Source organism: Sylvia atricapilla, chromosome 13 (assembly GCF_009819655.1).
Source record: "Sylvia atricapilla isolate bSylAtr1 chromosome 13, bSylAtr1.pri, whole genome shotgun sequence".
Classification (NCBI taxonomy): domain Eukaryota; kingdom Metazoa; phylum Chordata; class Aves; order Passeriformes; family Sylviidae; genus Sylvia; species Sylvia atricapilla.
Window position 1 is genome coordinate 17,839,055 of NC_089152.1, and position 24,887 is coordinate 17,863,941.

Sequence of the window (24,887 nt, forward strand, 5' to 3'; positions counted from 1 at the left end):
CCCAGCAGCCAGAGCCTCTCAGATGCTTATTTAGAGTTTGCTCTTGGAATCTGAACTCATTCAATGTTTCTGTGCTTTTTATCTTCTGACACACCCAAAATGACCGTGGCATCCTTTGCTGTGTTCTGTGATATCCCTTCTCCTCAGGATCTGTGATCCTGGGAGGACTGGACTGGACTGGACTCTGGGATCAGTTTTATGTGCAGCAGTTTTCAGTCAGCATAGGTGGGAATACTCCAAGGGTGTAGTGTCCCTCTGAGAGGCACATGGTGGGATGTGAGGTGAAACCTACTCTCCAGCCAGAACAGTAACCCTTTGGACCTCTTCCATCTCCATTGGGAAACAAAACTGTCAGCACTCATGAGGTTTTCATCATGGACTGGTTTGGGTTGGAAGTAAGTCTGGTTCCTGCCATGGGCAGGGACACTTTCCATGAGATCAGGTAGCCCCATCCCACCCGGCCTTGAACAATTCCAGCTAGTTTTTCCCAGCTAACACATGGCTTTTTGTTGTCCTGGTGGGGCTTAGAGCAGGCACCAGCCCATGTCTGAGGAGAGCTTATCCCATTCCATGTGTCACCACCAACCTGTGCTCAGGCTTTTTCAAACCACAGCTGGTGCTTCCTCCTCTTCTTCCAGTTATTCCTGAAAGTTTCTCAGCTGTAAAGGCTCTGGGGATCCTTTTATCTAAAAAACTCCAAATTTGCACACTGGTTTTCCAGCCAGGGACCTGGAGCTGAGTGACTGGAGCAACCGAAGTCTTAATTAGCACTGTTAATGGGCTGTAAATACAAACTCCCTTCTCGGGGGATCACCTCTTTGAGCAGTGAGGCATGCTGTAGGCTTGGATAACTCGGTGCCAGGGATGCTCCACGATTCCTGACGTGCCTTTTCCATGCTGTCCCTGTCCCCTGCAGATACTGCGAGAGCCGGCGGAGGGTTTTGTTGCAGCACGTGCATGAAGGCTACGAGAAGGACCTGTGGGAGTACATCGAGGACTGAGCCTGGCCCCGCAGCAATGAACTCTGAACCCTTTCCCATCCTAGAGTGCTCATGCAATTCCAATAAAACCCACCCAGGGCGCTGCTCCGCCTCTTACACCGCTGGTCTGTAGTACCGGGATTCTGTTTTGTTAACAGAAAAATTAAGTAAATTATATTGTAATAAAAAAAAAAAGGTAGATAAACCATTGTACAACAGTATTCTAGGCGGCCAAGAGTGTGACAGACGCACTAAAAAACCCTCCAACTTTAACTTGTAACGTAGCTTCATCCTCCAAGCCGACTCCTTTTTCTTTTCTCTCTTTCTTTTTCTGTGTGTAGTACAGATGAAACTTAAACCAGTTTCTTGACACTGCTTTTCATGTCCAAACCAGCCATTTTGATGGACTTTGGTAAGGGGGGTGGCTCTCCCGCCCCCCTCCTCCTCTCTGCCACCCAAGTACATGGATGAATGTGGATTGGCTCATTGTAAAGAGAATTTCTGGGGAGGGAAGGAGGGGGGTACACAGCAAGGAAAAAAAACCCCAACCTTTGTATATGACTTTTAAAACAAAAAGAGGACAACACAGTATTTTTCAAAGTTGTATATAGCGCATATGCATGGACAAAGAGCAAGCGTGGCACGTGTTTGCATAATGTTTAATTACAAAAAAATATTTATTCTTTAAAAATCTTCAAGATTATGTCTATTTGCTGTGCATTTTCTTTCAGTTTGATTCTTTTGTTTTGGTTTTGGTTTTTTTTCCCTGGGCTGGGGTGGGGGAAGCGTGTGCTGGTGTAGTGAATATATCTATATCTATATATATATTTTATTTTTTTTTTCTTTTTGGAAGGCTTTTTCCAGAGCAGTTGGGTTTCTCCTCTTCCTGCAGTTCCTTTCTGTCCAGGGCGTCCCCCAGGTCTGTGTGTGTATCCATTGCTGGCGACGGACGCGGCCCCTCGCAGCTCCTGGAGCTCTGGTTCAGGATGCCTTGCTTTTTTTTTTTTTTCTTGGTTTACTTTCGGCCCCAGATCTTTACCTGCCCAAATCCAGCTCTGTGTTCCCACTCGTGCACGCAGGACACGTGCTCTGATCCCAGAGGAGGCGTGTGTGTGTGTGGTGTGTATGGTGTGTGTGTGTGTGTTCAGAGGTTTGTTTTGGATCCCGAGGCAGGACAAAGGAGAGGGGTGTTTTGCATCGCTTCTCCAAAGACTTCTGCGAGATTTCGGCTGTGGATCTCCTCTCCCTCCCCCTTTCATCTGTCAAATGGACCCTTTCTTGCTGTTTTAATTTTCACTTCATTATAACGAGTCGTAACATTGAAAAGGAAAGCTGATGGAATTGTCTTTGTGTTTGTTTTGGGCTCAATCCCTGGGCGTCCTGTCCTGGCAACTATTTAACACTCCATCTAGTGCAGTAGAAGCTGAAATCAGCGGAGTATTTTTCAATTAAAAGGGGAAAGAACTAATGAGTTTAGCTACTGAGTCCATTTTTATGATTTCTGTAACAAGAGCTATGTTAAAGTAAACAAGTGGTGGTGGTTTTATTAAATTTACTCCTGTATAGGAATTCCTTCTGTGGTATTTTTCGCCAGGCAAAAGTGTCTTCTAAGCCTCCTGCTGCTCTGCCCAGCTTCCAGGGGATGGAAGTTTGGAAGGGGTCAAATAAAAAAGGCAGATCCCAGGCAGAGGTGTAACACGGGATGTTTCCAGCTGGCAGCGGGGTCACCTCGGCTCCCTTCACCGATGTCCCACGGATGTGGTTTTGTCCCTGTACGCTTGCTTGTCCCTTTATTTGCCCTGGAAATCAAACGTGAGGGAGTGCAGCCGCTTTCGCTGTGCTTTTCCTGGTGCCGCTGGAGGGGTGGGATGGCGCAGGGCTGCGTGGGAGCGGCCCTGCCATTCCCCTTGGGAATTCTCTCTCCGTGCCTTCAAACACTCGGAAGCTGGAGCGTGGTGGGCTGGGCAGGTGCAAGCACAGAGGCGTTGGGTTTTCACTGCGTGTTCCGCGAAAGGAACACACCATGGGTGTGGGCACTCCACTCCAAAGGAGCCCCGGTGTGCGGCGTCCTCAATGCCTCAATGGCTGTTGGCAAACCTAAAGACAATGACAAGAGCTCTGTTCCGTGGGAGAACCTGCTGCAGTTCCTTTCCTCCGGGTTTCAGGCGCTCGCAGGTGCATCACCTGGCTGGCGGGACACCATCCCCCCAGACACTGTGGAAATACAAAGGAAAACAAAACCAAATCCGCCATCCCAACCTCCCTCTCTGCTGCTACTGTGGGGCGGGGAGGGAGCGGGGCCGCTCAGCGCTTCCCGGGCCGTCCCTCCACACTGCCGGCCTCATTTCCCTCTACACCGCGGAGTTCCCAATAAAACCTTCCAAAAGCCGGGCATTTTATTATTTCTGTTGTTTATTCGGGTGTTTTTCGGGTTGAACGGGGGATGAGGGGGAGGCAGCAGCCCTTCCCGCCATGCCCCGCGCGCCATGGCCGCGCCGGAAGCGGAGGGCGGTCGCCATGGCAACCCCGGCCCGCCGCCGCCATGGCGGAGCCGCCGGACGCCACGGTGAGGGGCCGAAAGGGACGGGACGGGAAGGGAAATGAGGGGCGGCGGCCCCGGCAAGTTCTTCTGAAGAGCGACTTTTAAATCTGCACGCTTGGTATAGAAAACGTGAGGGGGATTCAGCCTTTGCTGAAGTCATCAACGTTGATAATCCATTAGTAGGTGCTGGAGCTAAGGAAGAGTAAGGGAGAAGGGGAAGGGGCTGCAGCACAAGGAGCGGCTGAGGAGAAAAGGAGGCTCAGGGAGATCTCCGAGCCGCTGGCAGGGTCTGAAGGGGCTCCGGGACAGCTGGAGAGGGGCTGGGGACAGGGAATGGCTTCCCACTGCCAGGGGACAGGGATCGATGGGATAGTCCTGGCTGTGAGGGTGGGCAGGCCGTGGGATGGAATTCCCAGAGCAGCTCTGGCTGCCCTGGATCCCTGGCAGTGCCCAAGGCCAGGCTGGACAGGGCTTGGAGCAGCCTGGGACAGTGGAAGTGTCCCTGCCATGGCAGGGGAGGGATGAAATGATCTTTAAGGTGCCTTCCAACCCAACCCATTCCATAATTCCTTAGGTTTTTGTGGTGGAGGGTGGTTGCCCTGAAGCCCCGCGCCAGGCCTGGCGTGTTCGGTGTATTCAGAAATGATCTGGACAAAAGGGTGACTAGAAAGTTGCTCAGGTGGGGAGGAAATTGGAGAAACTCCAGGAAAGTCTTAACAGAGCTGAGTGAGGGGTGTGCAGATAGAAAAAAAATGCAATATATAAAAAAGTGAGGGGTTTGTGTTGGTTATTTCTGCTGAGGAGGAAGTGCTTGGAGTTGGGTAATTCCAGGAAAATAGCAACTCCGTTTTTCATAATAGGAATCAGAAAAGTCAGTTTCAAATTTTAGAAACTGTTAAGAAACAAAACAAACCAAACAAACAACAAAAAAAGAGCCTTTCTTGGGTTACTTTTCATGTCTCAGCATCTCTGATTTGCCCCATCTCCAGTAAAAAAAGATGCAACTAGAAAATGTTCCCAAAACAGTGCAAAGGACAAAGATTGACTGAATCTCTGATTTTAAAAATTCTTTATTAAGGAGAAGGGTGGTGACACAGGTGTATAAAATCCTGTGTTGTGTCTTCCCCAAAAAGCAAAGTGAAAAATAAAAATACTTTCCTATGTAAACCCGTTTCTCTTCTGTGAAGGTTTGATGGCTGATGCAAAGTAAGAAAATCATATAAAATTAATGTATTTTCCACTTTCCATGGACAGGGAGCTCCAGTGTCTGCTGGGGGAGGTTCCCTGCCCTGCCTGTGATGGGATATCCCTGTGCTCACATCCTGTGGACTCACATGGTTCCCTGGGAACAACAGCTTTGCCCTAATTAACTTCATAAATATTTTATGATACATGTTTTTGACGCTTTTTCTCTGTGATCTCTAATTAGCTTCTTAAATGCTCCAGTACTGTTTTTTTCTGGAAGGTAAAGATGACTTCCCAAGATGCTGGTGATGAGAAGTGACCCCACCAACAGGGATGTGCTGCACAGTGAGGGTGTTTATTTAATCGAGCTGTGGAACAGAAATCTCTGCCTTGCTTGACAGGGCAGAGTTTGTCCAGCAGCAATGCTGCTATTTTTATGCCCTCCTTTGGGATTTGCCAGTTGTCCTTTCTGATTATTTTCTGGAACAGAGCTTCAAGAAACCTTGCCTGGTGTATTTACTACTCCTGGTTTCTGTCTTTTCAGGTTTCTTCATCGCCAGCGGCTACAGAACCAACAAAACCCCGTCCTAAAAAAGGTTTGTTTGAAGATAGGATTGTGTTTCTTGGGCAGGTTGGTTTTAAGGTTTCTTCTATAGTGTTTGCAGCTGTCTAGGAGGAAATAAATGTCCTCTGGGAAAAGAGGAGACTGTCTAGACTGTAATTTGCTGAGTACCAGTATTTTTCCAGGGTCTCTCTGAGCTCAGTGCTGTTCCTGGCTGACTTACTGTAGCCACAGCCTGTATCATGTTTGCTTATAATCTGTGAGACTGTTTATTTTATTGTGTACTTACTTATGGGGCTCTTAATGAGTCTGATACTCATTTATCCTCTCAAATAGTAACGGGTTTGTTTTGGGTTCTTCAGAATGATGTCTTGCTCTGGAAATAATCTTGGGAAGCAAACATTGTGTCTTGTGGAGTTTTTTCTATGCCACATGTTCCAGTTTTTGTAGTGAAAGTGGTATCAAATCAGGGAGGTTGTGACTGAGTTTAATTATTGTTTCTTTGCTTTTGTTTGTTTTTTCTTTTTAATACTGAAAATGCGTTAATTCAGTCAGTGCAAATTGTTGTTTTGAAGTCTTGGTGGAATCTGAACTGGAACAGATACAATTTCTGTTGTTGGATCAAAATGTTTGACCAAATACTGCTGTTTTTGAGGGATCTGGTAAATTCTTCAGCCTCTCCCCCTTTCTTGAGGCAGGACTTGTGCTGACGCACACAATGAGTATTTCCTTCTCTGTGGCACTGCTCCCCTTCCAGCTCAGATCTGGTCACTGCAGAGCTTTTGTGCCTACCTGAGCTGAGCATTTGGGCTGCTTTTTGGTGGATTCTCCTTTCTTGGGTGTGCAGATGGTCCCATCAATTCAGATTCTAATTAAAAGTATTTACTGCCAGAGCCAGAAGCCATCCTCCTTTTCCCTAGCCTTTGCATTCAGCAAAGTGAGCACAGTCCTTTGGCCATTTTCTGCCCCGATGTGCCTTGGGATGGAGACTGCCTTGGGATAATGCTGGCAGTAGAAAGGAGTTTGACTGGCAGCTGGGCACTGCAATGCCATTCTGCCTTCCTGGGTTCTTTTTGTGTGCCTGTAGGCCTTGGGAACCTGGAAAAGCCACTTTGCTTCTGGGGAGCTCAGGCCAACCTTGCATAGTCCCAATTCCCGGTAAGAGAATTCCAGCCCTTGAGCAGAGTATGGCTGTCCTGGAGATGGGGCTTGAGGTCTCAACACCAGCCCAGGCCTCTTTGGGAGCTTGCCCAGAGAAGAGGAGAAGATTGCTGCTGCTTCAGGCCTGCATGCAAGTAAAAATAACTCCCGAATTTACTTTTATCTTGACCCTCAACTCTTTCAGAGCAAGGATTGCTCTAAAATTACTCTAAATTGGTTACTTTGAGGCAATTAGTCTGACTTCCATGGAGGCACTGATGGGCTCCCTGCTGAGCTATTTCATCTCTGTCCTTTCCTATAAAGGTTATGACTCCCATCTCCTCATCCTCCATAACCCCCACCCTGCTCTGCCTCCTTGTGCAATTCCCATTTTTTTGTAACTCTGGATCTCCCTTTTATAATGACACAACCCTTGGTTCCAAGTAAACTACGATGATTTAAAGAAAAAAAAAATAATCCTGTAGCCTGTGACTTTTGTAATTCTCTTTTCTGTCCTTTAAGGTAAATTGAGGCATCCCCAGTGCCTGGCACACCTCGGGTCGTTCTGACTGAATTGCCTTCAAAGCCTTTGGGCTTTGCCATTTAATATTTGACTTCAGTGCACTGAGGAAAGCTGATTTGAGCTGCCTGATCGTTAATCTCTGGGAAATGAGGGCAGCAAAAAGATTTGTACTTGGAGTGATGTAACAGTGTCCTCTGTGTGTGGGTGGGGGACATGGGGCATGGAAAAGAGGAGGAGGGAGAACCAAGGGATGTTGGATATGTTTTTGTGGAATTTGGCAGGAAAGAGCAGCATCTTTTTTTTTCCCATGACAGCTGGGTTTTTTTAATAGAATATTTGTAGAACATCTTAATTAAATATCTCATCCCATTTTAGTTTAGCTGAGGAGAATTACGATGAACTTTAGGAGCCAGGCTACATCAGTGCTGTTTGAACAGAGAGGGCTCCTAAACTTATTTTAAACTGACATTTTAAACGTTGAATGGCCACTTTCTGTTGCAGCAATTGCCTTTTTATATTTACATTGTGTTTTCAAGCAGGATAAAGCTTCGGTGTCAATGTTTTCTCTGGCAAGAGAAATCCTGAACTCAACATTAGCACAAACAGGTCTGTGAAATGCAGAGACCATGTGAACAGTTTGGTGTGGGCAGAATTCGTGCCCAAATAGAGCAGTATTGGATGATGTGGTTGCACACAGGTGCAGCAGAGTGGGACCAAGTCATTGCTGAGGCCCTGTGTTAACCATCACAGTGCTGCATTCATCTGTTCAGCCTGTCTGTGTTTGTACTGGGCAGGAGTGAGGTATTAATTGTATGTTTCTGAGAACGGAGTCTCAAATTTGCCAAAAATCATCGGAATGACAAAAGTACACACCTGAGGTTTGTGGCTCTAACCAGCAGGCCACATTTTCAGCCATGCAGGTCTGAATACATTGGATATACTGAACATGAATTGAGTAGCTCCCCCTCACTGTTCCCTGCTTTCCTCCTGTGATCCTGCCATGAGCCAAGAAAAGGTGGAACCTGCAATCAGTGTTTAGCAGCTGGATTGTGTGGCTCTTAAAACAATAACGCTGAGCTTGGAGGCAGAATTTGCTGGTGAAGTAGCTGATCCATCGTGTGGCTGTTGGGCTGCCAGAGCCTGAAAATTGGGATTTGGGAGAGTCTGGCTTGCAGGCAGGCCAGCTCTGAGGGAAGAGGATGTGTGTTCAACAAGGTGAAGGAGGTCTAGAGGTTCTGGAGCAGATGGTGCTGGTGGAATCAGGTTTGCAATCTCTCCATACAACGATCTGAATTAACAGCGTGGGTGGAGGTGACTCCCTCCAAGCATCTTGTGGCCACGCTTGGTGACAATCATCCCTCAGCAGCTGATACAGGAGTTACATTCATTATTTTGCTTTTATCCCCCGTTGGGAGAGCTGCTCCAAAAATCAATTCCCTTTGTTGCTCCATCAAGATCCATAACTCTCCCTGTGCTGATCCCCAAGCGAGGGTGGAATAAAGGGAGCTCTGTTCCTTGTAGTGATAAGGAGTTAATGTCAGCCTGCTTGAGGTGGGGTTTTAATTTCCCTCCTGCATTCTAAATTAATCAGATATTTTCCTAAATGCTTTACTGGTTTGGAATTGAGATAGGCTGTCTCCCATCTTCCCACTTACTTTTTCCCATGCAAGCAAATCAAATAATTTTATAGGATCTGATAGTGCTAGAGTGCAGAAGTACATTTGCCAGCTTGTATTGTTGACTTTTATGGAACATAACTTGAATTTATTTCTCTTTATTGTGGAAAAAATGTTTAGAGAGTAAGTTCTGAGCTCCTGTTTGTCTAATAACAGTTCAGAGGTTAATGGGACAATTTTAAATGCATTTGGATTTCTACATGAATATGAGACCTCAGACTTTCTGAGGTGCACTGATGGTGTTTTAATGACAAGGTAGAATCCTAAATATGTACATAGTATAATAAACTCACTGAAGCAAAATGGATTTTGCTTGAATCACTGGGAAGAACTTGTCCTAAAAATCCATTAATCTGTCAAGAATAAGAATTCTGAATTGTCATCAGCCACCTCTACCCTTACAGGAAGGGTCAGGTAGATAATTTTCAAAATGAAAACCCTGTAAAACTGTTAGCAGAGATCAAGTGTTCTCTCAGGCCTGGGCATTGGGGTATTTTTTGGATGCTTTGTAAGTATGCTTTTTTCTAGGGTTTGAAGCAAGGAATTAACTGTGACCTTTGGCAAAGTGCTCTGGCTTTTGTTGCTTTCCATTAATCAACCACAAGCTTGGCCTAATATCCAGTGACAGGTTTTGGATGCTGCAGGCTTTTGATTAACAAAACATTTGGAGACATGAAATGAAAAGTATCATATAAATGGATATATTGCAATGCACTGCTTGGCCTGTTGGGGGGTGGCTCTGGTTAGGAAGTGCCAGTGACAATAAACAATCTCAAAATGTGGCTCTTAGGTAATAAATCATGCTCAGATGATGCAGAAATAGCTAAGTGGCTTTTGATGAGCTGTCCTGTCTCTCCGGGTGGCTCCTGCTCTCCCAGAGGAACCAGCGGGGATCCCTCCTGCTCCTGCAGATGTTTTAAGGGATTCTGTGAGTATTTAATCTGAAGAGCAGGAACTCTCTACCCCGTGGAGTCGATTCCATGCACTTGCAGTGCTGATCATTTCTGAATTTCTGATACAGTTTCTTAAATCAATATAAATCCATTCTTTGCGCTGGCTTCAAAGCTGCCTTTGAACTTGTAAGAGTGAAGCTGCCTGAGAAATCCAGATAAAAACAACCCCCTTGAGTTAAATTAATTAATACTTCTAAGTGTGTCAGAAAGAAAAGGCCTTAGTGGGAATGTCGTGGTTGGAGGGAGCCAACCCAGCCCTTATCTGTCCGTACCCATTCGCTTCCATTTGGCCACGTGCAAGCCAAGATCTTTTAGTCCATGTGAACCCCCAACCTTGTGGGAAGAAATTGGTTCCTAAATAAGCTAGATTAGTTGGTAATTACATCATTGTTTTATGTAAGAGACTTGGGTATTTCCATCCCGCCGATAAGTGGGGAGCTGTGAGTGCTGTGTGTGATGCTCAGGATCTGATGCAGCTGCTAGTTTTGAGTAGTGAGATTAAAAAATGGATTATCATTTCTGGGTAATTAAATTCTATAATATCCTTCACTTCATCCATCCTCTTCTCCCCAAAATAACAGCCCAGTAATCCCTGCACTGCAAAGAGCTGGTAATATTTAAATTGGAATGTGCTAGCACAGCTCTGCCCTCTTGTGTGTGTACATTAATATCTGTACTGACGGGAGCAGGGAATCCTTTGCAGGCAGCATAACAGGGAACATTTTAGTCCCAGGTTTTAAAACAGGTAAATTCATTTTTTGAAGCTCCTTTGAACGTCCTTGGTGCCAGGCAAGTTCCTTTTGATTTTAAAGCCTTCAGCTGCAGTTTGTTGTCATGCTGCGTAAAAATAAAATGGCATCTCCTAGTGGGAATTTAAAAATAATTCTGTAAAAATAGTAAGCGACAAGTTTAGGAAGGGTGGGATTCATCTCTCTGCATTGATGTGTCTCTGATGCAGAACAAGTCTCAGCAGATCACTCGTGCTCCATGTTCAGTCAGTGGAAAGGACATCTGTGCCATTCCCTGACCTTTCCCAGCCACCTGTGCTGGGATGAATCCCTTCCTGAGGATGCCTGTTCCTCTCCTTTACCTTGGAGACAGCCCAAGGCAAGTCACTTGTGTTTTCAGACACTGGAAGGAGATGCAGCTCATTCAAGAGCCAGAATTCCCCATGTCTGTGCAGCTGGAATTGGAGCATCTGGGTCTTTAGTGACATAATCACCTGTTGCATTTAGCCCCGCTCTCCACCAGCATCTGTGGCACAGGAATGATGGGACATGTTGAGCAAGGAGCAGCTCACTGAGGGCTGGTTGAATAAAAAATATCTCCATTCACTCCTGGCAGGGCCTGTCCCCTTCACTGCTTACGCTTCCAGCTGCATTAGACATGCTGCAAGTCCTGGGATTCAGTCACTGGTTTATTCATAATTCTCAATTTTATTCCCTGCCTGACTGTGATTCATTTTTATATTTCTAATTAGATGGAGGCAGGGGGTGCTTCTGTGGCTGTGTAATTAAAGACTATATCATTAACACATTTGTGCAGTAGGGAAGATGCACAGGCAAATGTTCATCCTGGGATAGACTGGGATTTCCCACCTGGAAAACTTCATCCTGAGGCAATGAGGCTGGAAGAACTCAAACTATAGAGTCTTGTAGTAGGGGAATATTGAAATGTTTGCAAGACCAGATTCTGTATTTTTTTTGTGTATATATCTATGTTCTTAAAATATTTGAGGACAGGTTCCAGGTGCTATTCCTTATGGAGTGGGAAGTGTCAAAGACTGACATGGGTGGAATTTAGTTTCCTCTCCATGCTGGAATTTTATTTTCCTTTCTAAAGGAAAACCTTTTCTTAAAAATGCCTTATAAGGATTTTAGTTTGAGTTTCCATCTAAACTACCTCATGCCGTAGACAGAAAAAGACTAAGCATAGGAATTAAAGCCAAAGGAAAGATTAGACTGGAAATCCCCAAACCACTTTGCTCCTGATGCTGGAATTAATGAGAAGCTGGTTATTTTGGGAATGCCTGCAGCCACTTGGTGAGGGAAATACTTCCCATCCCAGTGTTGCTGTGGGAGGAGACAGCGAGGAGCCAGCAGTGAGTATCTCAGACCACCTCTGCTGTTCATAAGGCATTTTAATGCCACGCCTTGGCAATGGTGTGCTCTGCTTCCCAAATCTGGGAGCAGGGTTGGCACACAGACACCCAGAGAGCTCACACTCCACCTTGCCTACAAGAGGTGTCCACCAGGACGTGGTTTAAACTGAGAAGATAAGAGTTGGGATGTCATGCCAGGACTTGGATCCTTGAGTATCTCCAAGTGTGGTGTCTGTATTCTCAGACACTTGAAATCAACGTGTCAAGTAGCCTGGTTTTGGGGTTTTTTCCCCTATTTTTTGGTTTTCCTCTGTTCTGAGCACATCTCTGCTCAGTAGTCAGCGCTGATGGTCAAAATTGGCTCATGCAGAGCAAACACACTGAAAACTTTCAGTTCTCATTATTCAGAAAGATCATACTTCTTCAGATTTCTTATTAAAGGCATTTGTTACTAAATTTCTCTCCAGTGTTATTTGTTTGAATCAAATTTTAGATTTGAATTGGGCATTATCAGGCCCGAATTAAACTTTTTATGGAGTAAATGATCAGGATCATGTACCTGTGTTAATGTGTGTAAATCTCTTCCCCCCCAGATGGATTCAGGACTGCACAGTGGTATCTCACCAGCTTCTGTTTATTTACAGATCATCCCACTTCGCCTTAAGGTTCAACTTGAGCAGCGCATAGTAGAAGACAAATAATCGAATAAAATAATTCTATTTATGGGGCAAATTAATTGAATAATCAGTGTATTTATTTCATAATTGAAACCATCCTTCTTTGGAGTAACTCAGAACTGTAAATGTCTTAAATCAGAAAAAATCCCACAAATCTGAGCAAGCAACTCCATGAGATTTATGCAGTGCAAAGTAGCAAGAGAAAATGCCCTTTTTCCCCCATGCCCTAGAGTATAAATCAGATTTAAGATACAATTTTGAAGTCTTTCATCTATCCTTGGCTAATTTTCCTGCAGGGGGAGGTGGAGAGTCAGAAATGCTGCTTTTTTTTTGTTGTTTAAACCACTGTTTTCCAGGCTCCTTCCAGCTTTGCCCGCACCTCGTGGAGCGATTAAACGGCGGGAGGCGGCTCCGGGGATGAGTTACGGCTCCTCGCCAGCGCCGGGCTCTGTGTGATGAGTTTTATTAACCCCAGCTGACTGTAAATAACGAGCAACCACACGGCTTTAGGGCTTGATTTAAAGGTGCTCCAGCAGCAATTTGCAAACGGGAAAACAGAGGGAAAAAGGGATTACAGGGAATGGCTGCAGTGTAAAGCTGCTCCTTTTTGTTGTTGTTGTTTATATCCATTTTAGAGGGATTTGTGCATACAAACACCTCTATTCTCACATACATTCACTCACACATGGTGAGTGAAATACAGCTCGTAGAGCCTCTTCTGAGTGCTGGGGTTTGGGGTTATTTTTCATTATTACTGGGTTTTGAATACATTAACGGCTCCATTTTCAAACTCCAAGGATGGATCTGGGCGTAGGAAGAGCAATGTTCTGTGCTAGTTTTCTTTCAAAGCTCTAATGTATTTATACTGCCACAGTCTCAGTAAAAGAGTCTGAAGAAGGAAGAGGATTTCTTGTTAAATTTGGCTCTGCTAGAAATTTGTAGGATGCTCCTCTCACACCAAGGCAGTCTGTTAGTTTTAAATCTTGATTAGAAGATTGGTATTAGAGCTTACAAACGCTTTCCATCCATTGTGATACCTTGTTTTGGAAAATCCAATTCCCTGCAGGGCTTGGTGTTGTTCTGTAGAAGCTGTTGGAGTGTGTGCCCTATTATTTTAATGTTATTTTTGCCCAGAAGACGCTCATTCCCTCCCTGACACTGGATTTACAAACGGTAGTGGAATTCTCGGCGTTGGCGGCTCGTGAAGCTCAAGGCAAAAAGGAGACAGGCACAGATGGGCTCATCCTCCCCATCCATGTTTATTTAACATGGATAGGAGAGCACGGAGCTGCATTTGGGCTGTGACCACAGCTATGCCTGAGCCGTCCCCAAGCACTGGGAGTGGAAATTATCCTGGCAGTAATGTCAGCACACGTCCACAGGAGGCTGGGCAGAGAATTCTCTGCAGAGAAATCCACATGTTGCCTCTCAGATGTGGATGCTCTCCTGCAGCCACAGGTGGACTGTGCTTATGCCATTGGGAGTTTGCTGTTAAGGCAGTGACTGGAATTATTTGGAAGTGGGGATTGAATCTCCAGACCCATCCAGTCCTGCTGCTGTGTGTCTGAGTGAGCATTGCCTGATGATGGGAGCTGAGAACCTGCATCTCTCTGGCTTTGCCACAGCCCAGCTTCCTGCTTTGATTTCTTCAGAGCAAGGTGCAGTGGTTTTCCACTGCCAGAGGGCTGGGTTAGATGGGATATTGGGAAGAAATTCCTGGCTGTGAGGGTGGTGAGGCCCTGGTACAGGGTGCCCAGAGCAGCTGTGGCTACCCCTGGATCCCTGGAAGTGTCCAAGGCCAGGCTGGATAGGGCTTGGAGCACCCTGGGATAGTGGAAGGTGTCCCTGCCCATGGCAAGGGGGCAAGACTTGATTATCTTTAAGGTCTTTTCCAACCCAAACCATCCTGTGATTCTCAGATTGACTTTATGAAATTCATTTGTGCTTGTGCTGCCTCAATATCAAAATGTCACGACAGAGAATTGAGGCACTGCTTGGGTATTGGTTAGATTTGAAAATATCTCTGTTCTTGGATGATGCTATTTTGCAACATGGAATTTTGAATTAGAATTTGGAAAGGGACAGCTGAATCCTTATGGAAAACCTTTCCCACATATGTGGTACCTACCACAGTGGATCCAGACTGTGGCTTGTGAAGCTACTGCAGAATAAAAAAACCTCCAAAACTTCTATTTAACTGCCTTTGCAAAGCTTTTCTGTCCTCTCCTTGTGCTCTATGTTATGTGTGCTTTAGGTTATTAGGGATTTTGGGCAATAACAAATTCTTCTTTGTGTCGTTTTTGAGTCTTTTGCCCTTTTGCCGCTCTTGCTCAGGTTGCTGCAGGTTGGGTTCAGAGTTGGAAGGGGTGAACTGGGGCTCAGACCCTTTCCAATAATCTGGATTGGATGGAGGGCTGGGCTCTGAATTTTTTTATCCCCTCTGAGATGACTGAAACGTGTTCTTGAGCCACTTCTTACTGCTGGTGCTTCAGCAATCATTTCCCCCACGAAATCTCGTAAGAGCTTTCTGGGGCCTTTTTTCCCCCCTCTTCTTTTTACAGCAATTTGAAGCCCTTTTATTAAATCTAAACCCCACTGTGTGATAGTTCATCCCTAAGCTATAATTACCCAATATGAAGATGCAAGCACAAAATAATTTCCTAGGGAGGTTTACACAAAAGGGAATAACTCATTATTTTTTTTTCAGTCCTTTGAGAAAATCTATAAGAGGATGAATAAGGGGAAGAGTGATGATAGAGCAGCACAGATACAAACCTGATGATCTTACTCAGATTCTGTCAGGGTTTCTGCTCCAGTGGCTTCCTTAAAGGAGCATTGTCAGAAAGAAAAATCACATTGCTGGAAGTGGCTTGTGCAATCAATCACTGGCCAGCGAGGAGATCAGATGGATTCCCTTTTGAATTCAATCAAAACACACTTCAAAGGCATTTAATCATATATTTGGTGCCTGACTCCCTGGCACAGGACTTTTGTAGTCTCACAAAAGAGAGGCCAAAAGACAGTTATGCAAGTTATAAACTCTTTTTGATGTAGATACCAAGTTCTTTGATGATTGTGTTTTCCTGGACTGGCCCTTGGGCAGATTGATTTACAGCAAATAATGGCATTTTGTTTCTTCACTGCTAGGAGAATGTAAACTACACTTTTCCAGTCTGTGCCTGTACAGTGCCTGGATTATTTCCAGGGGTGACAAAGAAATGTGTGTCTTCATACAGGAGTCACATAGGAGAAACTCCTGAAGGTCCATATATTGAGGAAGGTGTTCTATTCCCTTTCTCTGCAGCTCGAGACCCAAATAGCCAGGCATTTGTATTTCCATTTTCTTCAGGAGAATGCAGTGACACGTTGCTCTGCAACAGCCCTTATCAGCAGGCTGGGGGAGCATCCTGAGGGAGATAAATGCACCAGGAGCAGGTATCCACTGCTTTGTGGGAAAGCAGAAATGGCAGATTAAGATGGTTGTGGCTCTGGAGAGGTATATAAATGGTTTCCATTAATTCTTTCTGCATCTGAATAGAGCACAGAACCTGGTAATAATCCTTTACCTCCCACAGCCATTTTTGAGGGGATCAAATACACTCCTGTGTCAAATTTAATCATGAATTTAGGCATAGATTTTGACATCAGAATTGTTTGCCTGCTTTCAATTTGCTTGTCTTAGGGAGAAAGAAGAAAAAAAGCAATTCGTGTCTTCAGTCATCCTTGCTGCTGTTTCCAAATGACTTTTAGGAGCATAAGATCTCCTGTGTTTTCCCAGTTGCACAGAGTTATCCTTAGCTCAGTGTATCACTGGGCAGAGCTGCTTTATCTGCAGATGTGAACGTTGCTCACTCCTGAGGCTCACTGTGGCTTTTGATTTCTCCGTTTTCTCTCCATCCCAGCATTTTAGACAATTCTTTGGGTTTTCCCCTCTCCCTTTGCAGCCTGATGTTCTGCTCAGCCCTCAGTCTGACGTTCAGCATTTCTTCCTTCCCATCCCTGTTCCCAGCAGGCGTTTCCATGGTGTGGGAGTGCAGTGTAGCATCCTTCTTGTCTCCTAAGTGTGAAAAAGCTCTTTCCCTCAGGAATTAAACAACCAGTCCTCCATCCCCTCTCTGGTGTATTGGCATCTTATCTTAACCCACAACATTTGTGTATATTTTAACCTTTAATGGGATTTTTTCTTTTGACCCTTTCAGTAAGGCATAAACAGATGGTTGGAGACCTTGTGGGGTGTGTCTGGAGATCTTTTGATTATTCGCTATGTCAGGCAGCTGCAGGATTTCCCAATTTGAGGCTGCATTCATAGGCACAAAATGGTGAAGGATACTTCGGTTCTGACTGTTTGTGGAATGTTGATGGGTACATGGAGTTTGCAGTGTCTGTCCTTCAATCCATACTTGCAAAAGAAGGTGGGAAGTGTCCAGGTGTGTCAGGTTTGGTGTTTCATATCAGATGGTGGCACCAGGAGATGCCAGGCAGGAAGGGCACACAACTCCAGCTGCTTTTATAGAATCCCAGACTGGTTTGGGTTAGAAAGGACCTTAAAGCCCATCTGATCCCATCCCCTGCCATGGGCAGGGACACCTTCCACTGGACCAGGGTGCTCCAAGCCCCATCCAGCCTGGCCTTGGACACTGCCAGGGATGGGGCAGAACATTTCCAGCATCCCCAAGTTCTGTGTTTCTGTCACACTCTGGCACTGGTAATAACCTACACAGGGAAATAATTAGAGTGTCAATGAATTAGGTAGCCTTTGAATGGGCTTCAGATGTGAAACAGTGGGGATTCAGTCCATTTGTGGCTATTTAGGCAGCCTCTTGACTCTTCCCTTCATCCTTTCACTCTTAAGAAGGACAAATGGGAAACATAAAGCCATCAGAAATCAATTAATCTGATCTGGAAACACGCCTATTAAAATGCCTTACTTACAAAGATCCAGATACTCCACAGCAGAGCAGAACTGGGGAACGTTTGGATCCCTGATCTGTGCATTTCTGTAAGCTCAGCCTGTTTGCATTACTCTTTTGTTTGGATTACTTCTTTGTTTGGATTACTCTTTTGTGTGTTTGGATTACTTTTTTTGTTTGGACTGCAGCTTTCTATTTGTTTTAGGGTAGTTGAACCTTCTTTAGAAGGTATTTGACCTTAAATTGCTAGTGTGCACATTTAATTCTCAGCTCTAATATAAATCTAGGTGGATATTGTAGAATTTAAGAAAGAAAAACCAAGAAAATGAGAATGGCTTTGTGAAATGTTTTCCAAATTCAACAACTGAAGGATGTTGGGTTTAGGAGCTCTCAGTGAACCTGGACTTGATGTGGGTTGTGGGGGAGAGCCTGGTGTGCTTCAGAGGTGATCAAAGCTCAGCCATTCCAAAAGGTAATTACACTTGGCAGCTGATCCAGCCCTTCCCTCTGCAGGGTTCCTTCTTCCTCACCTCTGATGGCAGAGGGGCGCAGGGGCTCCCCAGTCTCACCTTCTGCTCTGTGCTGCTGGAGCTGAGCCAGCCCCAAACCCGTGCTGTGCTCCAGGGGGCTGGAGAAGGGCTCCCTGTGCTGTGTCCCCCCAGCTCTGCCCCAGCCCTCGCCTGCCTTTGCCTCTGCGCTCGTGTCACAATATTGACTTGCAAACACGGAGCTTTTGGGCCAGTTGCTATGGTTACCCCTCAGAATGGAGACTCCAGTTCCAGGCAATACATTCCCAGCCTTAATGAAATGCACAGCAGCGTGTTCAACTTGTAAACCCGACGTGGATATCGCTAAGCAACATCCATCCGTGATTTGCCATAATTACTGCTGCGAGCTCCGCACCATTGAAATGCTGGAGCACCAGGCTTCCTCCTCCACTGCATCAAATGTTTTTCTGCAGTAGCTTTGCAGTCTCTCAGACCTGTGATGTTTCATAGTCCCTTCACAGTCGCAAAGAACTAGGTTTCACCTCTTTAAATTATTCACACCTCCAGACCCCATCTCTCCCATCTCCCTCCTGCTCATTCAGTCCCAGAAATTTATCTTAAAGACCTTCAATTCTCTTGCCCTAGATTCAAAATGTAAATCCAGCTTGTTTCCTCCAAGCTGCTTCTTGTGTATTTGAAAAGATCCAATTCCTCCAACCAGTGTTGGCGTTGAATTAAAATGTGTGTGTGGAGCTGTTTCCTCCAGGATCTGCTCCAGGAGGAGCCAATGCCTCAAAGTCTTTTAGAATCCCAGACTGGTTTGAGTTGGAAGGGACCTTAAGACCCATCTTGTTCCAAATCCCTGCCATGGGCAGGGACACCTTCCAGCAGACCAGGTGGAAATTTTCTGCTTAGAGCTTTTATTTAGTGTCTATCCTGAACAAGGTGTTTTATCCACAGGTCTGAGAAGGAGAATAAAACCAGACCCTGGTTAAAAGTATACACTCTAAGCCTTCAAGTCAAATCATTAATTGCAATTGCAATTCTTGAATTGCTTGCCTTGTGCAGGTGGTTGGGAATATCTCTCCCAGATTCTCTGCTGCTCAGTCTGATTCCTTGTGCTCTGTGAATATTTTCCATGTCCAGCACCGGAGCTGCCAATCCTAGAGAGGAAGAACTGGCTGATTTATCTGCTCTATGTCCGCAGAGACTACGAGGAGTGTAAGGTAAGAGCTGCCTCCAGAATGTGGGAATTATTCTACTGATGTTGTGAAAAAACAGTTTTCCTGACAATTTCCAAACCACCATCTTCCCTGACTTCTTTTGGAATAAGGGTAGCACAAGTAAGGTGACTTCAGTGTTCTCCAATCCTTGGCTACTTTCAGGATCCCAGGGTGCAGCTCTCTGGAGCAGTCTGTGAGCTCAGGATGTCACTGGGAGGGGAAAAGTGGAAAAAACTGCAAACCTCTTGTTCCAAGTGATGGATAGGGTTTTCCAAGCTGATAATAACACAGTTCCACTGTGCAGGTTTCTCAATGGTACTACAGAGACACTGTGAAAACACTTCAGTTGAAGGGAACATTGCTACCAAGTGTAAATAAAAAACATCCTGGTTACTCTTGAGCAAAATTCTTTCATTTTACACATGATCCATGGCATCATTCATCTTGGGCTTGGTGAGTAGTTTGGAACTGGTTGTTTGGGATTATAATGGTAAGGAAATGGCAAATTATTATTTAACAGTGTGTTTTCTGGATAAAATGAACACAAGAAGGTGATGCAGCCATGGGCAGGAGAAGGGGACAAGAGTTGCCATTCTGATTCTGGCATGTGCAGCAAAGATCTGAAAAGATTTTTGGCTTCTGAAACACAAGGTTGGTCAGGACTTGCCTCTGCTGGAGCAGTCCTGGGGGTGCTTAGGAAATGGGCAGGCTGGAGGAATTTAATTTAGCTCTTAATTAACAGAGCCAGGGAGTTGTATCATTATAATAATTTCCTCTCAGATCTTGGTTGGCATAGATAGAAACCCAAGTTGGAGTAGCCCTCAAAACAGAAAATTGTTTCCCTTTTTTGTTGTCTGATTGGAGTTTCTTGGTGTGAGTCTGTGTGATGATTGTTTCTGTGATGGGATGTGGAATCACAGAATACAGAAAAGAAAAATATGTGCAGCTCAGGAAACCAGAGAAAATAACAAGGGCAGCACTGACATCTCCATGTCTTCATCAGTCATGGAAGCAAGGAAATAGCAGGGGAAAATAGAGAGAAGACAGCTAATAAATACTCCTCTGCTTGGCAGGCCAGCTTTGCTTTTCCTCAGAGCTCACAAAACAGTGTTTTTGCAGTAAAACTGGAAGATTCCAGGACAGTTTGGACATTGTTAAAATCTATTCATTTAGTCTCAATAAGAAACAAGTGACCTGTCGTGGTAATTAATTTTGGTCTTTCCTGCTCAGTGTTTTGAAATGCTCCCTCTCTATCACAGTTTAAAAATCTCCCATAGTTTTCAATGAATTAAAAAGCCACTAAAAGCTGTTTGTTTACTGACATCAGCCCCCCAAAGTGAAGGCATTAAAGTGATTTTGACCCTTTCAGTGCCACTTGAGCAAGGTGCCAGGCAGACATCCCTGAGAGCCTGCAGCTGCAGCATCCCCTGGGATGGCAGAGACTGGTTGGTCTCCTGCCAGTTGTGTCTAAATTCTGTCATCAGCACCTTAAATAAACTTGGGGGGGTTGAAATCTAGGATTAGAGATCATATTCCTCAGCTGAGAGCCTTTTGCTGTGGGACTTTTTTAGGGTTTATAGAATTAATCAGATTTCTCTAAAAGATAGCTCTCTATTGCCCTCTCTTGCTCTGAGAATCTGGGCTTGTGTAGATGGAACAATCCAGAGTATCCGAATTGAGGGGATGTTGGTTATTTCTGAGTACAATGTTTTATAGGCTCTGCACTTTGTTAGGAGTTACATAGATAAATCAGCAGGTGCAGGTGAGGGAAGAGCAGCTCAGGCCTCTTCTTCCTTTTCCTCCCTCTCTTTATGAGTGAGGATTATCAGTAAGAACTTTCCTCCTTCTCAATAGTAGCTTCTCAATTAATACCTTCTCAAAAATAACTTTCTCAGTAACAGTTTTCCTCCATGTGCTGTACTTGAGGTTCAGTTTTCAGGTCCTTCACTTCTGTTCCTCCTGGAGGCAGGGGATGCTGGTACTGACCATACACATCTGAAATGCCAGATGAGTACCAGCTCAGTGCTCACCCAGAAATTATTCTTACCCCCCTGTATCTCTTCTACTTGTGCCCAAAAGAGGAGTCTCAGAGCAGAAATTATGCTCTTGATTCCTGACCAGAGTGTTCATCCTCCCAAAGGTGGGACCAGTTGTGACTATGGAATGTATCCAAGCTGCAGCCACCCCACCCCAAACTGGGAGCTGCCTTGGATGCAGCCAGCAAGAATTTACATTTTCATTGGGCTTTTTTTACTCTTCACTCCTTGTTTGTTCTTTTGGCTTTCATTGACTCAGCTGCAGTTGCTCCAGTTCAATTTATTCTTCACAAAGGGCCTGGAGTAGATACCCTTATCAGCAGAGAATGCTTTCAGAGATGCCTCCTTCCACAGATAGTATCTAATTATCTTTGGGAATAGGAATGAGCAGAGGAATACTAAAAGGGCCACAGTGTTCCTGGCACAGAGCTCTGTCCTGTGCACTGTGTGGTTGTCCCAGTCATAGTCCAGTGCCCTTGTCAGAGGTGGGGTTGTGGTTTTAGTGACTGGAACCAAATCTCTGGAATCAGCTTTGTTAAAATGATGTGAGTTTACAATTTTGTCCTTCCAGGCTGTCATCAAAGAGCAGCTCCAGGAGTCCCAAGGGCTCTGTGAATATGCTGTCTATGTTCAAGGTATGTCTGAAAATCTTTTTGCTGAAGCAGGTCACCCCTGATTTGAGATACAGAGAACAATGCAGGGGATAGGTGAGGGAAACATAGAATTGTTATGTCAAAAATGCATTTTTTCAATCTGCTTCCTCCATTTTGTTTTGAAGTTTGGGATTTTCACATAAAATGGGCAGATTAAATGTCCTGTTTTCTCCGTATTTGTCATCAGTTCTTCTTTGGGCTATGGGCTCCTGACCTTCAGTGTGATGGTGCATGTTTGACTCTGTTACAGATGCATGTTTCCTGTTCATTACCCACCCCAAGTGACCATTGTCTCACCCCTTGCTCTAAGGATGGTATTCCTATTCCTGCCCTGCCCTCTGCCCCTTAAAAATGTCTTCCAAAATGTGGCGTTCCAATTCCAAGTGCCATGATGGGGGTCAGTGGAGATTTACTGGCAGAGCCATACTGCAGCCTGGGGAGGCTGGGGAGGGGAGAAATCCAGATTGTATCTATACAAGCAACTGCCCAAGGTTTAAAGCCACAAGCTTTTGTTCTGACCCCCCAATTTCTCCAGGCACACAGAGTCCTGCCCTCAGACACAAACTGCTGGTGCTGCCGGAGGAGGAAACACCAGAGGAGCATTGATGTGATATATCTGTACTCTCCCTTCTTTCCTTACATTTTTCCTGCTGAGAATGAATTCATTTACCTGCTGTATGTTGTCTTACAGCTTTGATATTTCGCTTGGAGGGGAAAATTCAAGAATCTCTTGAACTTTTCCAGACATGTTCCATTCTGAACCCTCGAAGCGCTGACAACCTCAAGCAGGTGGCCCGATCCCTGTGAGTGGTGTTTTATTTGTTGTTTCTCTTGGATGTGCCACCCAGGACCTTCCATGCTCTGTTTTTCTCTTGGGCTGCTTAATTCCAGACGTGTTTCCTTCTTATCAACACTTGGCTTGGCTTCCAGAAGTGTGGGTTGTTCTTTAAGCAGAATCTGTTATCTGCCTGGCTGCTGTGTTTTCTTTTTCTTTGGCCTTCAGGCAGAAAGGTGATACTGAATTTCAAGGTCCTGAGCTACAGGTGCTGCCCTGAGCTGGGCAGACTTGCTTTTCAGACCCTTTTCTGTTGCTGAGTGTTGTGTTAGGGCACTTGTGTCTTTCCTTGGAGACAAAAGCAGGCTGCAGAGCCTGGGCATTTGTTCCTTACATCCCCAGGATGGATGGCCTTGGTCCTGAGAGGGAGCAGTGCTGAGATTGTAAACTTCCCCTGCAGATCTCTGGAGATGCAGCAAATAGGATCATTTCTCACTGGCAAAGGTGATAGTGGCTGCACAGCAGGGTCTGAAAACAGGAAAGACTAAGAATTGCAATCCTTTTGCAGGTTTCTCCTGGGGAAGCATAAGGCAGCCATCGAAGTGTACAATGAAGCAGCAAAACTCGATGAGAAGGACTGGGTGAGTGTTCAGGGACTTGCAGATCCTTGTAAAGCTGCAGACTTGTCCCAAGCCAAGGTGAGCCTGATCTGCATCACAGGGGCCAAATCACACACCCTGGGGCAAATCCCTGCCTTGGGGCACAGAGGATGGAGCAACGTTCTGGAATTTTGCCAAGGATCGGTTTTAATGTAACCACATCTGTACTTTAAGGGAAGTATGGAAAGAGTTTGGAGACCTTGGTTATTAAAACTTGCTTGAGTAATTGAGAAAGCTTTTGTAATGCAAAATATGGGAGCAGTGATTAAATTAGCTCTTCTGTATAAAAAGACAAAGAGAGAGAAAGAACACTGCAAAGAGAAAGGTGTGACAGTGGGTGAGGGAGAGGCCGTGCCTTGCAGCCTTCTGCAGGTGCCTGTTTTGACTGCAGAAGTGTTTCTAAAGTAGGCTTGCAGTATGTCAGCTCATTCCTTTGTTTCTCAGTACATCTCAAATTCAGGATACGAGGCTATCTTTGGTGTTATTCAAATTACCCTGTGCCAGACAACTCAGAAACCTTTTGTATCACAAGTCTTTTTTCCACCTGCATTTCCAGTGCTTGGCATGCTTGTAACCCTATTTACAACCCAGCAGGCAGATGCCAGTGGGTATTTTGATTAGTTATTCCCCATTCCTGGCTCAGCACTGGAAGCAGAATCAGGCTGTGCTCTTCCCTCTACAATTCTACAATCTGCAGCAGCATGGAGTCACTGATTCAGTTCTGCACAGCTGGAGAGGCTGCGTGGAGGAAAACAGGTTGATGGGGAAGTAAGAGAGTTTCCTGTGAAAGGTCAAGGCTGTCTAAGCTGATGAATCAGTGAAATGCTCACCAGAATAAAATAAGGAATTGGGAGGACCTTGCTTTTCAGGCATGTGCTGGTGTGGGGAAGGTGCCTTGTGTGTTAAACTCTGGGTGAGGAATTAGGGGCACAGATGCTCCCTCCAGTGTCACCAGAGAATTTAGGATCCCTAAGGGATCTTCCTACCCTGTGCAGAATTGTTTAGGATGCCAGAGGGATATCCAGTGCTCAAGTTGTGTTTTGGAAAATGTGGCACATCTTCCAGTTTTGTCCAGCTGGGTTGGACACTGTGCATATCCTACTGATGTACAGCCAGACTGAGTCACCCGTGAGGGCAGCAAGTTTTAGAGAGTGACACCACAATGAAGAAACCAATCTGTGCACCTTGTTTTCTGAGGAGAATATGTCTGATCTCTCAAAACAGATTTGTAATTTCTGTGGTTTTTGTCTCAGTGGACTGTAATGTTTGGTGTACAACCCCACTTCTGTAGGTGCCTGAAGTAACTGGAATTTCTGGGTTTACTTGCTCTACAAAGCAAGAAGGGTATGGGAAATCACAGGCATCTCCTGCTCTGGGTCAGTGTTGTCAAATTTTATTTCATGCCTTGTGCTGATTTTTTTGTTTGATTGCTTTGTTTTTCTCATACAGGAGATCAGCCACAACTTGGGTGTGTGCTACATGTACCTGAAACACTTCAACAAGGTAATGTCAGAGGGAAGCAAAGAAGCATCCCAGAAATTTTACTGGCTTTGGTAGCTTGAAATGGATCATTTGCAGCAAGAGGTATCAAGAAAGTTTTTTGCTTCAGTGTTTTGCTTCTGGAAGCAGAGGTTTGTGAGCTGTCTCTGTTTCCATTTGTGTGTTGAATTACTTTGAGTCAGCTGCAAGTCAGTGGGGTTGTATAAACGGAGATCAGCCTGAGGCAGGGCCAGAGGCTTTTTCTGAAATCTAAGATTTTTCAGAGAACATTTCTGGTTTGAAAGGGAATGTTTGAGAAACCTCA

The 24,887-nt window shown here is 45.1% G+C and overlaps 2 protein-coding genes across 7 annotated transcripts in view; both read left to right on the forward strand.

Annotated features, from left to right (window-relative positions):
• The window catches only part of ARIH1 (ariadne RBR E3 ubiquitin protein ligase 1), a 49,144-nt gene extending 47,461 nt beyond the window's left edge, over nucleotides 1–1,683 (forward strand). For all 4 annotated transcript variants that reach the window (XM_066328678.1, XM_066328677.1, XM_066328674.1 and 1 more), the window contains one exon: nucleotides 917–1,683. In XM_066328678.1, coding sequence (XP_066184775.1) covers nucleotides 917–961 — 45 coding nt within the window. In that variant the 3' untranslated portion in view covers nucleotides 962–1,683. The remainder of the gene's footprint in view (nucleotides 1–916) is intronic.
• A 1,010-nt stretch (nucleotides 1,684–2,693) lies between these two features.
• The window catches only part of BBS4 (Bardet-Biedl syndrome 4), a 35,132-nt gene continuing 12,938 nt past the window's right edge, over nucleotides 2,694–24,887 (forward strand). Inside the window, exons 1-7 of one of the 3 annotated variants that reach the window (XM_066328671.1) lie at nucleotides 2,694–3,546; nucleotides 5,252–5,303; nucleotides 18,884–18,963; nucleotides 21,568–21,631; nucleotides 22,341–22,452; nucleotides 22,993–23,065; nucleotides 24,533–24,586. In XM_066328671.1, coding sequence (XP_066184768.1) covers nucleotides 3,424–3,546; nucleotides 5,252–5,303; nucleotides 18,884–18,963; nucleotides 21,568–21,631; nucleotides 22,341–22,452; nucleotides 22,993–23,065; nucleotides 24,533–24,586 — 558 coding nt within the window. In that variant the 5' untranslated portion in view covers nucleotides 2,694–3,423. Of the gene's footprint in view, nucleotides 3,547–5,251; nucleotides 5,304–18,883; nucleotides 18,964–21,567; nucleotides 21,632–22,340; nucleotides 22,453–22,992; nucleotides 23,066–24,532; nucleotides 24,587–24,887 lie in introns of those variants that run through there. The other 2 variants (XM_066328672.1, XM_066328673.1) reach the window with 2 other exon arrangements.